The following is a 15,279-nucleotide window of genomic DNA, read 5'->3' as shown; positions in this document are numbered from 1 at the left end:
AAGGCACTCACCTGCCACAAGCAATCTGGGACACTTCACTACCCATCAGTTCCAGCACGCTTCGGGGATTAACCTCATCATTCATGGAATCATGGCCAAGCTGCCCGCAGGAACCTGCACCGAACGTGAACACCCCTCCATTCTGTTAGCAAATCAAACAGCACATGCTCCATTTAGTGAGCCATACCCAGCAACACCTTTCTTCATCCGGTATCACAACTGCTCCCAAGCTAAGCAGAGGCCATGATAGGTATTCTAAAAAAAATGGCCTTCAGTACGCCTGGCCATACAACACCCAGTGGAGTATTCTGATTTTATGGTCAACTCAGCTGCAGTCATAGACCTGTCACATCATGCGTCTTTGGCATCTTGGTTTGTACCTTGGTACATTGACGTCCAACCCACTTTCTCTGTCACCATCAGATCTATTATAATGCCCAGCTGCATTTAGATAGCCATATAGCCTGAATGCCCAAGACTGCTTTCTGCAGCCCTCTGCATCAGCATCTGTTCAACAGCACTTTTTTTGAACTGGAGCCACATCTAAGAGACCATCTCTCTATATATGCAACACCACTGTTTAATTCTTTTAGAGCTCCCAAAGCATTCTGCAGCATTGTCACCTCCTTTTACAAGTGGGGAAACTGAAGTAGCAACACGTCCAAGGTCACCAAACAGATTAATGGCAAAGCCACAAATGGAACCCAGGATGCCCAAACCCCACTCTGATAGTCTGTTCACAAGGCCACACTGTCCCCCATACACCACTTAGTTCTTCAACTTGGGGGTTCTTCAAATGAAGCCCTGTTTTATAAGGCCCCTGGCAAGTGTTCATTTAAAGGTGCCGTGGTATTTAGTCCCCAATCCCAGCAATAGTATTTCCTGCTATATCACCTGTACATGCCAGGAGGCACAATTTTGGGGTCAGAGATCAAGTCCTAATCATATCCTTTCTACCTGACAGTGCTGGGAGAGCCAGGGATCATGACCTGGGCTCCCCCTGCACTAACAAGTTGAAAGCCAGGTTCCCAGAGATCTGCCCCATCCCTGGATCTGCCACATACAAAGCAGCCATAAAAAGCATTCGTCATATAACATAGAACAGTTTTACAGTTTGTAATGTTCTACGTATAATGCAGAACACTTGTATGGCTTGTTTGACATTCTATGGCACATTAATGTGGGTAAAGGTGCAGCACCCTTGCCATTTATGTCACAATTAATTCATTAATCACAGTATAAATGCAATACATAGAGGGGGTCTACAGTTTCTAAACTGATGAGACTTTCTTTCAGAGCTCCATAACTGTGGAGATCACTTCAAATCTAGCATATAACAGTCCCCTTTTAAACTGTCAAAACAGGATGCCTAAGTCCACCTCTTTGAGGAGAACCAAGGAGGAAGACAGATTTTCTTCTCAAAGGCCTTTTTTGGGGATCTGCCAGCATGTCACCATCATTTATGTCACACTGTTATGGATCATTGTCATCTTCAGTCATCCTTTTAATAAGTGTGCACCGGGGGATAATTTGGTGATTAAATTAAATGGAGATCCTAATCTCAAATTTAAGCAACACAATTACAGTAGGGGCAGAAGGAAAAGGGTCAGTAAAAGCCACATGGTTCTTCTCCTATAACACTCAGAAAGCCAAAATAAGATAATCCTGTGGGCAAGAAAATAGTATGAAATTCCTAGATTGATCCTTTTACCTTTGTTAGAACTGCAGTATGTTCTTCTCCACAGCTGATATAGACAACTTTTTGAGTCCGTAAGAGTTTCACATGGCAAGGGGTCTCTCGATCTGCAGAGAAAGGGGAAGAGAGAAGTTTAGTTGATACGGTCATGATATGCTTGAAAAACTCAAAGTGACCTGATTTTCAGACACAACAAGCACCCACAACTTTGACTGACCTGTGGCAACTTCAGTATTTAAGGTGTGTTTGGAGTGGTTGTGGGGAAGGAGTGGTGACTAAACCCTCAAGTATTTAACAATTATTTTCCATCTCCAAATCCTGAGCAATTTGCTCAAGGGTACAGAGACCCAGATACAACAGGCGGATGGTTCAAGTAGTTAACATATGTCCAGAATGCCACACATAGGAAAACTAAGAATAGCCCTTAAATTCTGCAGACCTAGACAGCACTCCAAGAGATCTCTGGTAACCTGCAAATGCACACCTCAGGCAAATGCTTTTGAGTTTAAACTGGTAGAAATAAGGTTAGGATTAAGACTGTCAAAAGCAGCCATGCTTCAGCACAGGGCTGAAGCATGAAGTACATTTGAGATTGGCCATTTGAAAGCAGTTTATTCACTAAAGCATGCATCTTGCTATAAGGCTGCTCAGAAAAAAAAGAACTCAGCAAGCTTTTCCTACAGGATCTCTAAAAAAAGTTATTTCAGGTCAGTCAGGGAAATCAGCAATAAACTAAGCAGTATTTAGCAGTATGCAGTGTCCTGAATGCATACACCACAAGTCACTGAGTTCCGTATAAATGATTGTTGGCTGTACTCATGCTAGTGAACTAGGACCCTGATCCCACTGACTAATCTTCATGTGTGGACTTCAGTTCTTCCACTGACTTCAATGCGGGTCACAGATGCCCAGTGTCCCTGAACTGGGAGAAGAAGTAGTAGGGGGACACAAACCAGGCTACTTATCCAGGTTGCCTACATTTTGGCATATTCCTTTTGACCTTGCTGAGTCCCATTTATAGCAGCAAAAAGAACCTGCTTCTATTCCTGGTATGAAAAGTATGCAAGTCCCTTCAAAGAAGCTGCAGTTCTTTATTCTCTCACAAAAGGTGTGCATCATGATAGAAATCATATACCACAAGGTATATGATTACTACAGAAATAAAAGCCATGCTTAGCAAAAAATAACCTATAAACTTTTTCATACCTTGTTCATCACTTAAGCCCAGCTGCCCTGAGCTGTTCTTTCCCCAACCAAACACAGCTCCTGAGAGAGACAGGGCAAAGCTGTGAGCCCCACCAGCAGCAACCTGTGCCAAGGGAATCCCATCAAGAAATCTGACACGCTGTGGCGTGGCTTGTGAGGGGCATTCTTTCCCCAGGCCCAGCTGGCCGTAGTTGTTCTGCCCCCAGGTGAAGAACTGGCCATCTGAAATAAGAGTGCCCAATTAAGATCAGTAAGTAAAACTTAGCTAATAGCGGAACAAAGAAAACATGAATTATGGAACTAAGGCAAATAAATTCAAATGCGATTGCAATTTTATTGTAATTTTGGTGAAGCACAGAAAAAGTGCTGCTATACCTTACCAGGCAAAACAGAAAGAGGCACGAGCTCTGCTTGCTCATGAGTAGAGCCTAGGAAAAATTTTCCCCATGCCACAGACTACTGACATTTTTCTAGCTAGAACCAAAAGGCTTTAAAAAGGCTCGTTAACCATCACACAGGAGGCTGGTTAACTGTACACCACATCCACCACTCCCTCCCTGGTCAGCTCTTTCTGATCATAACCTTGGACGGCCTCTCTTCAGCTCTGGAGACCAGCTGTTTTCATAACAGTCTACTTTGACTACATGACTACTTCAGGGCAAGGTCTTTGGGGAAGGGATGTCATGTGCATGGACACTCCCTCACACCAAGAAACCCCAGAGCACAGGCACTAACACATCACAGATGAAGGAGACTAAATTTTACAGTACCAGCAGAGAGAGCAAGGCAATGCCAACTGCCACAGGAGACCTGCAGTATCGTCTGCTGGTTCAATTTCTTTATTAACCTAAAAGAAGAATTATTGTAACAGGTCACCAAATCCACAAAAAGTCACTCAGCTCTGTCACCATGGTTTTTACCCATGTGCTTGTTCTAACCAAAATGTTTACATGTGACGCACATTGGTTTCTCCTACAATGACATGCAGCCCTGATCTTGAAGACATATGGTTCAACATGTTACTAGGCATTAAACACACCCATTCTAAGATGGTAATGCTGCAGAGTCCAAGTAGCTTTCACCCAGCCAAGTTATCATTCAGTTTAGCAGGGCTGTAGCATCTATAAATTGCTTGGAACAGCTGCATTCCAGTGTCTGTATTACTGGTCTCTGGCAAGCCACTGAGGTTTGCTAGCAACAGTGGGTTGTGGAGTTCGTTTAACATTCATCACGACTATTTTGGGAATTTGTAAAAAGAATACAGTGCAAGTCTTAAGATTCTAATATAGGTCTGAAACATTCAAAATAAAGCATTAGTGGTTTTCAGTATTTGTTTCAACCATTTCTCTATCAAATCTCCTTTTTAATGGCTATTCCTGCAGAGAGAGCCTCAGCTCATGCATCAGGATTCTGTTACTGGAAGTTCATTAACCATTTTAATAATACCCAAACCAGATAAGCACCCAATGTTCCTCTCTTATCACCATGTTAGCTCCAGAGGGTTAAGAGGAATAAGTAACAAAGAGAGCTTATTTCTGTCACAGAAGTAAGCTGGTATAGCCTGAAAACCACAAGAACTAGATAACTCTATTGAAAGGATGCTTTTAGTTGCTCTTTGGATTATAAACTATAATTCATTATGCAGTTTAACACTATCAGTACTCTGAAACGGCAAACAGGGAAGTTAAATTAAATAATTAAAAAAAAAAAAATCAGTACCATCTAAAGATCCCCGAGATTCATTAAATATCACCCTGCTGATACAGGGGTGGGTGTACTTGGTAGCCGTGTTGGTCTGAAACAAGACACACAAAAAACTAGAACTCTTGGTTCCAAAATGATACCTTTTATTAGACCAACTAGGAAATTGCAAGAAAATGTCCTTTTCTGCAAGCTTTCGGGCAGAAAGTGGTGAAGGGAACTTCGATCCCAAAAGCTTGCAGAAAAGGACATTTTTCTTGTTATTTCCCAGTTGGTCTAATAAAAGGTATCATTTTGGAACTGCTGATAACAGGCACTTGAATAGGTTGCTAACACCTCAGTGGAGGAGTTGGCAACCTACAGAGCCTTTAGATCCAGCCTGTGGAACCACGGCTTCAGTGGAGGGAAGGCTCTCCTTGTACTGGGCCTTACCACCCACCTGGGGCTCCAGTAGGAGGGAAGGTCTGTAGGTGTATTTGGGGTGGGGATGTCTTTCAGCTTTCAAAGCATGGCTTTGCATCTGAGCAGTAAGGCAAAGAGGTGGAAGTGGCCTGGTCCTAATACCCACCAACTCTGACCTGAGCTAGGTCATTCTGGACCCCCTCCCTTCCCCCCAGAAAACAGTGCCTATCCCTGCGTCAATGCAGTGATGTGTCAAACTCAAACAAGCAAAATGAGCAAATGGGCAACTCTGCAAAACATTTTGAGTAAAAGGTCTTGCTCAAAAGGTGATGTAATATGATGGTAATTAGACCATCACATTAATTATTTTTCATCCCTGGAAAAGGGATCGCACATCTCAGAAGGGTATTCTCAGAAGCAGAAGGTAGAGATACAGGTGTCAAACAGCATTTCTGTTTTGCCCCAACTCCTCTCTTATACCCCTGCACCTCAGTCCAAGTTTTAACACACATTTTTCTGATGAGAGAAAGTTTGCCAATTCCTTTTTAGTCTATTATTTTGGGAAACCAAAGCTGAAGGCTCATGCTGTCTGTTACAGAGAAGTGTAACAGGGTAGACTGCAGCACAACTGAACAAAAACTCACCTCTGGACCAAGAGGAAGGAATTACTTGAAGAGAAGAATGCAAAGTGGAATAAAATCCCCCTTTTTTTTTTAATTCAGACAAAAATACTTTCTCACGAGCCCATTGGAGGTGTGGAAAGACTCCTAGTGACTCCACGCCCAGACAGAACAATAATGAGTATTGCTACCTCCGAGCACCCCCTGTGAAAGCCTGGGCTTTTGGTTCTCATAAAATTTACCTTGGAACTGCCACTGAATCTTCAATGGTAGTAAGCCCCAGCTGTCCATCGCTCCCAGCACCCCATGCAAAGAGCTGGCCCTGGTCACTGAGTGCCACGCTGTGAGACTCTCCGCAGGCAATGTGCACTATGTGCTGATCTGCCAATGCTCCAATTTGCTCTGAGGAAGACGGAAAAGTCATTAAGAAATAAGGCATCTCTCACATTTCTATACAGACACTATATAGCTGTATACAAGCTCTAACAAAGCAGATCTTGAATAAGCTAGGACTGGTGCATTTGTGACTGTCTGAGTAGAAAAGGTGACCAAACGCTCAGCCCACATGCCAGACCAATGCAGAACACGAGAGCAGGTCATGTTCAGCGTGTGAAGAGCTCATGATCATGAGGCTGACCAGCTCGTGATCAGATAGCCTTAACAAATCAGGAGCTGCAGGAGAAGCGTGGCTGCCTGGCCAGCAGACACACTCTCTTAACTGTAAATCAGCAGCCTCCTCTGATTGGCTGAAGAGTTTATAAAAGGGACAGCGCGCAAAACCGCAGGGTCCCAGGTTCCACACAGGCCCTTGGATAGGACTGATCACCCTGTCCAGGAATCCGTGTCCCCATGGCCGAACAGTCATACGAATAGTCACACTCTGGCTATTATTCACCGAATAGTGAGCTCTCCAACCGCACGTACATCGGAAAAAGCAATTGCTATCTCCTACCTGTCATCTTTAACTGCTGCTTCACCACTGTCGTTTTGTTGTGTAACTGCTGTTGAAATCTTACTGTAAGTAAACGTTAAGTTCAATTTTACTATCTTCCAACTGAGTCAGTGTCCCTTTCATCCCTGGCCTGTCTGCAAGGCGGGTTGGTCATCCACCCGCCCCCCCGGTTCAACTAGTAAACCGCCTGGTGAGTGCTGCAGTTACTGACATGGCATCACGAACAGGATCCACGGGGAAAAGGGAGAATGAGGAATGCACTGACGAGTTAGTACGGCATTGCCCGTGGAGATATCACCACAGGCCCCCGACCACCAGTGCCGATGATTTAAGGGCCCATGTGGAGTATCATCAGGCCCAGCCAGACAGGAGGATCGGCGGCCATGTTTCAATCCGCCCCGCTGAAAACACCGGAGGGCCGCTTAAAGAATGGGCCATTACAGGCCTCACTCCTGCAGCCTTGGGGTGTCTTCTCGCAAGCCCCGCGGTCCTGTATCGACCACCCGACACGGCCGTGGAGATACAACTCCACCGCGTTAAAGCTTCCATCGATACTAGCGATCATACCCCGGCAAAAGAATACGCTAGATGTATCAAATATCTGAAGGAAGGTGGTGCCTGCGACACACCTCCTGATAAATTCAGGTGCCTTAACCTCAGCCCTGGAGGCACTGAAAATGAGATCCTAACAGGACTCCGGGAAGGCCTTGAGACCAATGGCGGGAGGCCACAAAATGGAAATGGGGCACAAAGAAGTGGAAAAAGGGCAAAATGATTAATGTCTTGTTTCGCACGGTGACCACCCTGTTGCGACACGTGGCGAACCAAGCCAGCGTGGTGGAGACCCTGGCCAGGACAGCCGCGGATCGGAGTGCCACACAAGCCAAACCGCAGCTCCAAGATGGTGCCACAGAGGAAAAAGAAGGTGTGGTTAAAGCATCTGAGGCACAAAATTTCAACGCAGGCACAATGAGTGAAAAACCCCTAGGGGAGGGCCTGCACACTGACGAAGGAAGGGCGAGTGACATCGCTGAAGCGGGAGGGGCGGAGAACCCAACAGCGCCACCTAGGGAACCGCCTCCGTACAGCACCCCGCGCCTATACCCCACTCTCCCTGCGGATGCAAACGCACCCGCCCTACAGGTGAACCCTGTAGCTTTAATCAAAACCGTCACTGATGGAGCAGCGACCCGTACACTCACCACCTTTCGCACCCGCACCAGAGGGGAACTCCAAGAATTAATGAAAGAGACCCGAATAAATCCGGGCGAAACACTAGCAATGTGGCAAGGGCGGCTAATACTAGAACACGGAGCGGATCTAGTAGACCCCGAAGAATGTACCGCGCTCATGCGTCAGCCCGCATGGAGCGGAGGGGCATGAGGTGATACCACCCCGATGCTGCGTAACAAGGTCTGGCCGATTCCTTTGTGTGCTGCTATGGTTCTAGCGCTGATGACTCGAGTCCATGCCTGGCATGGAGATCCGCCTAGCAACCCCACGGCTACACAACTTTTGTACGCCATAGCAGGAATGAGTTATTTAACTTGGAATCCTGGACGGTACCCGTTAAATTTAAACCCCCAGCAAGTGAATAGTAGCTGGCCTCACCACTGGTGTCTTGACCCTGGCATAGTTCCCGTGTCTACGCCAGCAGTAGAAGCCTGCGTGGAAATTTATGGGGGTACCAATACACCCATGTTTCGCCTATTGCTACATCCGTTGGTGGGAGGCCCGATAGGGAATGTCCTAAGCAGTTTGGGAAAGCTCACCACAGCACATAAGATAGAAATAGCATCTACCCCACCAACGGGAGTACAAGTGGCAGAACCCTGGAGAGGATCACCACCTAGCAAACCCCGAACTGATCGTACCCCAGAAGAACGTGCCAGATTTGGGTTCTTGTTAAATCAAAGTGGTTTAATGAAAGACCAACTCCGTAGATTGGGGGATGAAGGACAAAGAAAGTTAGCACTCCGTCTAGGTTTCAGGTTGAGATCACCAGAACAAAACAAAGAAAAAAACGGGTAGCGGCCGCCGAATCGGGCACCGATGGCCGACCTTTTAATGATGAACGCCCGTATGTGACCCTTAATGTTAGCATGCCTAGAGATTCCAATATAATACCAACATGTTTTCACTTGATACGGGAGCCCAGGTTAATGTAATAAAGCCTGAAGTCCCACACATTAAAACACAGAGGACTAACTTCATACAGGGTTTAAACGCCACTGCCAATACAACCCTAGTGAAGTTTACAATTGGCGCTAAAGTTTTACTCGGGGTCCTAGGGGGCATCAACATTCTAGGAATCCCAGGAATAAAAACTTTACATCTTAAACACCATATTCTTGTCGCTCTACCGCTATCTGTCGCCCGAGAGGATAAACACCAGCCCACTTTAGCAAATCCGACTCCATGGTGCTATCAACGGATTCCAACGCGCTCAACACTCAAGGATCAAGTTAAGACCCTACTACATGATTTGAACCGACGAGGTTGCGTCAGCCCAGTAAGATCATCTACCTACCTTTCGGCGGGATGGGGCATCCCCAAACCAGGGAAACCAACAGAAGCCCGGTTAGTGGTAGACTATCGGCAAGTAAATCGCCGATGTAAACCAATCCAAATGCCCGCGGCTCAAACCATAACTGAAATTCTAAACGGTATAATCGAGACCCAAAGGGATGGAGAATGGTGGGCCACCACTTTAGATTTAAAGGACATGTTCTATTAGATTCCAATAAGTGATCCACAAGGGGTCCTTAATGTGTGTGTAAGCGGTAAAATGTATAAGTGGAAAGTTTGCCCTCAAGGTTACCGCAATTCACCAGCATTAGTGACAGCCGCGATGAACAACACCCTTGAGCGCTTCGCAACCTTACATCCGGGGACCGAGGACGTAAAAGTCTGGTCCTACGTTGACGACATCGTCATCATGGGACACCACTGCACGACAGTCTACAACACCGCCGAGAAGTTAAAAGACCATTTAAACAACGAGGGATGGACAATCAACGCAAACAAGTCCATGAAGGAACCATCCTCCGACATCAGCTTTTTGGGGACGCGATTCGCAGGTCAGTACCAATGGGGAACAACACACAATTCCACACCTACACTTGAGTCCCGACCCACAACTCAAGCAGATTTCCAAGGCCTTTTAGGTCAGCTAAATTGGCTCCGTCATTATATAACACCACCACATTTGAGGATTGTACAACGATTGCAACAGCAGATTCGAAAAAAGACCAAACGAAGGAAACCTTGGAATGACCAAGATCAACGAGCCTCAAAAGCAGTTTTCAATGAGGTTCAGAACACGCATCTAATTACACCACCTACTGGTACCCTGTTAACAATTCATGTGGGTTTTACCAGAGAACACATCTGGTTCATAGCCAGGGACCCAGTGACAGAGCAGTCTGCGTTCACCGGTCACCGCACACTACAGAATCATCAACACCGGTATGGCTGTCTAGCAAAAGTCATGCTGGCGACACAATCAGCGGAGCATTTATCAATATCCCCAGGTACCCTTGTTGCGCCAGGAGGTTCTATGCTGGCCTCGCTTAACCCCGGCCAGAGTCACCCGGAATACCAAGGAACACAAAAGACTTGGAGCACGACCGTTCTGCGGTTCCAATACTACTGGTCAACACGGCAAGTTATCGACGGGGAACTAACCCCCAACGATGAGGAGGAAACACTCAGCATACCTCGACTGTATGGGACTACATCACCAGCCTGGATAGCTTCTGACGGTACATCCCGCAACAGTGGAGCGTATGGATTTTACTGTGAACCCTGTAAGGACACCGATCTTCGCTCAGCCTTTACAGACGAGTCAGTACAAGCATCGGAATTACGAGGATTCCATCTAGCGCTCACACATGTTCGAGATCATCATGATGGAACACTTCCAGTCCCTGTCATCGCTATGGACTCGGAGTATATATATATATATATATATATATATATCAGATTGTTACTGGGGCAGCACAAGCGACAGAACATCAATCCATCTGGGAAGACATTAAAGAAATCTTGCAGCGATTCTTAACACTACCTCTAGTCAAACATACACATTCCCATTGACCTGATACAGATCCTGTACATACCATCATAGACTGCCTATTAGCCCATCAAGAACCATCAAATGAAGTAGGCCTAGTGCAATCAAACCTGACAAATGTGGCAGGTGATCAACCACTGCTGAAATGGCTCCATGATTTCTGGGGGCACCCAAGTGCTGAAAAAGCACGAACCCGCTGGAAACAATATAATGATAAGGGGCCAAGCTTACAACAGTGGAGGGAGATAACCCAAGCATGCCCAGCTTGTGCTAAGGAAAAACCAACGCACCATAAACATACGCACGGTGTCTTTGATCCTGTACATTTCGCACCAAGCAAAGTGTAGCAAGTGGATCTGCTTGGACCTCTCCCAGGATCAAGACCACCGAATAAAGGACTAGTGATTGTGGATTTAGGGACCTGCCAACTTCTTGTCATCCCAGCAAGGAAAACTACAGCTTCTACAGTTCAGGGATGCTTACGGCTTGCTTTTGCTCACTGGCAAGTGCCCCATGTGATACATTCTGATGGAGGACCACCCTTTAATTCAAAAGCCATAAAACAACTTGCAGCTGAACATAACATCCAATGGCATCATCATCTACCATACCATCCACAGTCTAATGGCGTCGTGGAATGTCACATAGGATTGTATAAAGAGCAATTAAGGCTAAAAGGAAACGGGTCATACAAAAATTGGATTAAGTGTAACAACGAAATATTGATCTCAATGAATGCCACCAAGTCACTGTGGGAAGAACGTACCCCAACACCACGTCCACCCTGGAAACCATGTTATTCACCTCACGAAGCAGTGTGGTTAACCATTCCAACAGCCACCTCTAAACATCTGTCTCCAGCACCGAGTGTTATAATTAGGGCCAGAGATTACCCTAATACTTACTTTGTTTCTATTGAAGCAGTCACACCCACACGCATCGTCTTGGCCCATCACAATTGGCTAAGCCGACGGAGTACACGCATATAACACAATTTATAATGCATCACTAACAGATCATGAGTTTTGGTTTTTTTTAGCTTTCTCCGGTGGCAACAACATGTCACAAGGCGACCTCTTTATCATCAGTCTATTCGTGTTCACGACCAAGGCGACTACAGAGACAAGCGACCCCGATGATCCTCTGCAGCGAAACTCTGTGTTGCAGCTGATAGAAATCCACTGTTAACCCTGTTAATACCCTTATTAGGCATTTTGCTGTGTGTTTGTATTGGTTGTTGTATTTTGAACACAGTTAAACATTGATTAATGACACTTTCGACCTTCGTATATACCCAACTATCTAATGTAGATGAAGGAGAAGTAGAACTTGAAGGCATTTGATCTGGCATTTGGTCAAGGGGGCATCTCTGAGTAGAAAAGGTGACCAAAGGTGACCAAACGCTCAGCCCACATGCCAGACCAATGCAGAACACGAGAGCAGGTCATGTTCAGCGTGTGAAGAGCTCATGATCATGAGGCTGACCAGCTCGTGATCAGATAGCCTTAACAAATCAGGAGCTGCAGGAGAAGCGTGGCTGCCTGGCCAGCAGACACACTCTCTTAACTGTAAATCAGCAGCCTCCTCTGATTGGCTGAAGAGTTTATAAAAGGGACAGCGCGCAAAACCGCAGGGTCCCAGGTTCCACACAGGCCCTTGGATAGGACTGATCACCCTGTCCAGGAATCCGTGTCCCCATGGCCGAATAGTCATACGAATAGTCACACTCTGGCTATTATTTCACCGAATAGTGAGCTCTCCATCCGCACGTACATTGGAAAAAGCAATTGCTATCTCCTACCTGTCATCTTTAACTGCTGCTTCACCACTGTCGTTTTGTTGTGTAACTGCTGTTGAAATCTTACTGTAAGTAAACGTTAAGTTCAATTTTACTATCTTCCAACTGAGTCAGTGTCCCTTTCATCCCCGGCCTGTCCGCAAGGCGGGTTGGTCATCCACCCGCCCCCCCGGTTCAACTAGTAAACCGCCTGGTGAGTGCTGCGGTTACTGACAGTGACAAGCATGGTTTTGAAAAACCCAACACACCCACACTGCAGTAGAAAGGCACAGATTGTTAAACAGGCTCATTGCCCAGCATCTTCCATGCTAAGTTCCATGACTCCATTTTCAAGCTCTCCTGAAAATCTGCAGAGATTCTGGCTGGTAAACTCTCTTGAGAAGTCTGGCCTACAACAGGCAGGTGGCATTATAGCAAACATAACAAAGGAACAGGACTGCAGCTCAGCATTTAGGGGAGCCACAAAACAAATTATTCTTGCATTAGCAGTGTCCTCATTTGACATTTTTCTCTCTGTCTTCTTGTGATGAATCATTAAGTTGGATATACAGAAATCTTTCTGAAATTTCTCATTGCAGCCTTGATCTTCCTTACTTCACTTGATTACTTAAAAGGTTGTTCCACTGACCACATCTTCCCCACTCATCTTCAGGGACAGTACCTAGATTATCACAGTTGAAAACAGGAGCGTTGAGACGCGGGAGCGGCGAGAGACGCGCGGGTGAAAGCTCGCTGTGCCCCCGCTCCCCCGAAGCCCCCCAGAAACCCTCCAGCAGCCGCGGAGCCCCCCCGCTGACCCCCAGCGCAGCCGGGGTAAGCGGGGCCCGTGGAGAGAAGGGGCTAACCCCTTAGTGTGTGTGTGGGAGGCGGTGGCTGAGTGGAGCCGGGCCGGGTCAAGCCCTGCCCAGGCCCCTACTTCGCCCAGCCCCCCAGGGAGCCACGCGACCAGAGCCGCATGAACATGCTGCACAAACAGGCGCGCTTCTCTGCTGGCACGTGAGTTAGCGCGGAGTTCGCGCGGGAGGGAGCCGGACCCTGCCTGCGCACCCCCCAGGGTAGACAGTCCCAGCCGTAGCCAGCCTACCAGAGGCATGACACGGATGGGCACGCGCCGCACCCCGAGGGTCCCCTCAGGCTCCGCGGCCCCCCCCTCTGGCACCTCAGAGACGGCCACCCAGACGGAGCCCCTGGTTCCAGGCTCCACGCAGACGGAGCCCCTGGCTCTCGGCTGCGGGGGCTGCCTGTCCCTTTTTCAGGCTCTGGGGCCTGGGAGCATGGCGACCTCCCCTTGCGGGGTCTGCTCCCTTTTGGGGTCTCTGGCGCGCCAGCTGGAGGAGCTCCAGGCCACAGTCCACAGACTGTGTGCCATCAGGGACTGCGAGCAGGAGATAGACTCCTACTGCCAAGCCCTTCTCCCTGGGGAGGCAGAGGGTAGATCACAGTCTCCCTCCAGGCCAGAGGAGGACTCTGGGACCTCCTGCTGTGTCCAGCCAGGGGCATGGACCAAGGTGGTCAAGGGCCCTAAGGCCCGCCGCACCAAGGCCCCTCCCCCGCCAGAACTGAGCAACAGGTACGCACCTCTTGCTGCCCCAGCAGAGCCTGCTGAGTTGCCGGCCCCCACAGGCAACATGGGCCTAAATGCAGCTCCCGCCCCTGCTCTCCCCAAGACAAAACGTAAGGTGTTTGTTGTGGGAGACTCCCTCCTGAGGGGGACGGACGGGCCAATCTGCCACCCCGACCCCTTAGACCGGCAAGTCTGCTGCTTCCCAGGGGCCCGCATCCAGGACATTGCGGAGAGGATCCCCAAGCTCCTCAAACCCACAGACCACTATCCCATGCTCCTTATTCATGTGGGCACCAATGACACGGCTCGGAGCACTCCCAGCCAGGTCAAGAGGCGCTACAGGGATTTGGGAGCGGGGCTTAAGGGTCTGGGGGCACAGGTGGTGTTCTCGTCGATCCTCCCAGTCTCAGGCTATGGGCTGAGAAGGGACAGGAGGATCTATGTGGTCAACCAAAGACTGCAGCGCTGGTGTTGTCAGGAAGGCTTTGGCTTTCATGACCACAGCCCGCTCTTTGGCGAGAGAGGCAGCGAGCTGCTGGGAAGAGATGGTCTCCACCTCTCTCCCCTAGGGAGAAGGCTCTTCTCAGCCAGACTGGCTGACCTGCTCCACCGGGCTTTAAACTAAGCCCGCTGGGGGACTACCGCCACTGCTGGCCCACTGAGCAATCCTTGCAAAGCCAGCGGATCACGGCACTCAAGGGAGCCCACCCCAGCCCCAGCCCTGGTAAAATCTGTGGGCAAAGAAGGAGCCCCCCAGGGGGCACTTGCCTGCCTGTACACTAATGCCAGGAGCTTGGGGAATAAGCAGGAGGAGCTCATCCTCCTGCTCAGTGCAAACAATTATGATGTCATAGGGATAACGGAGACCTGGTGGGACTCCACCCATGACTGGACCACAGGGATAGATGGCTATACCCTGTACAGGAGGGATTGTGTAGAGAAAAGGGGCGGGGGTGTAGCTCTCTATGTTAAGGAAAGCTACGCGTCCCTGCAAGCCGATATTGGTGACCAGGGTGGACGGCTGGAGACCCTCTCGGTTAAAATCCGTGGGGAACACGGCACAGGGGACACAATGGTGGGAGTCTATTACAGACCTCCCACCCAAAGTCCTGAGCTAGACCAGGAGTTTGCCCAGGAACTGGCTGAGGCAGCTTGCTCCAGGACCATGGTTGTCATGGGTGACTTCAATTACCCAGACATCTCGTGGGAGGATCGCTCAGCAAAATCTGAGCGGTCGCAGAGCTTCCTCTCGTGCGTGGATGACC

General features: G+C 48.3%; 1 protein-coding gene across 7 annotated transcripts in view; it reads right to left on the bottom strand.

Moving 5' to 3' along the window:
* LOC102561522 (probable E3 ubiquitin-protein ligase HERC3) overlaps window positions 1-15,279 on the bottom strand; it is a 92,862-nt gene that overhangs the window by 46,028 nt on the left and 31,555 nt on the right. For 5 of the 7 annotated variants that reach the window (XM_059722299.1, XM_059722294.1, XM_059722298.1 and 2 more), the window contains 5 exons: window positions 5,868-6,027; window positions 3,673-3,749; window positions 2,903-3,124; window positions 1,712-1,803; window positions 12-142 (listed from right to left, as the gene is read on the bottom strand). In XM_059722299.1, coding sequence (XP_059578282.1) covers window positions 12-142; window positions 1,712-1,803; window positions 2,903-3,124; window positions 3,673-3,749; window positions 5,868-6,027 — 682 coding nt within the window. Of the gene's footprint in view, window positions 1-11; window positions 143-1,711; window positions 1,804-2,902; window positions 3,125-3,672; window positions 3,750-5,867; window positions 6,028-6,577; window positions 6,658-15,279 lie in introns of those variants that run through there. The other 2 variants (XM_059722297.1, XM_059722296.1) reach the window with 2 other exon arrangements.

Source organism: Alligator mississippiensis, chromosome 2 (genome assembly GCF_030867095.1).
Source record: "Alligator mississippiensis isolate rAllMis1 chromosome 2, rAllMis1, whole genome shotgun sequence".
Classification (NCBI taxonomy): Eukaryota; Metazoa; Chordata; order Crocodylia; family Alligatoridae; genus Alligator; species Alligator mississippiensis.
The sequence above is the reverse complement of the archived record's forward strand: the minus strand, read 5'-3'. Positions and strand labels throughout refer to the sequence as shown.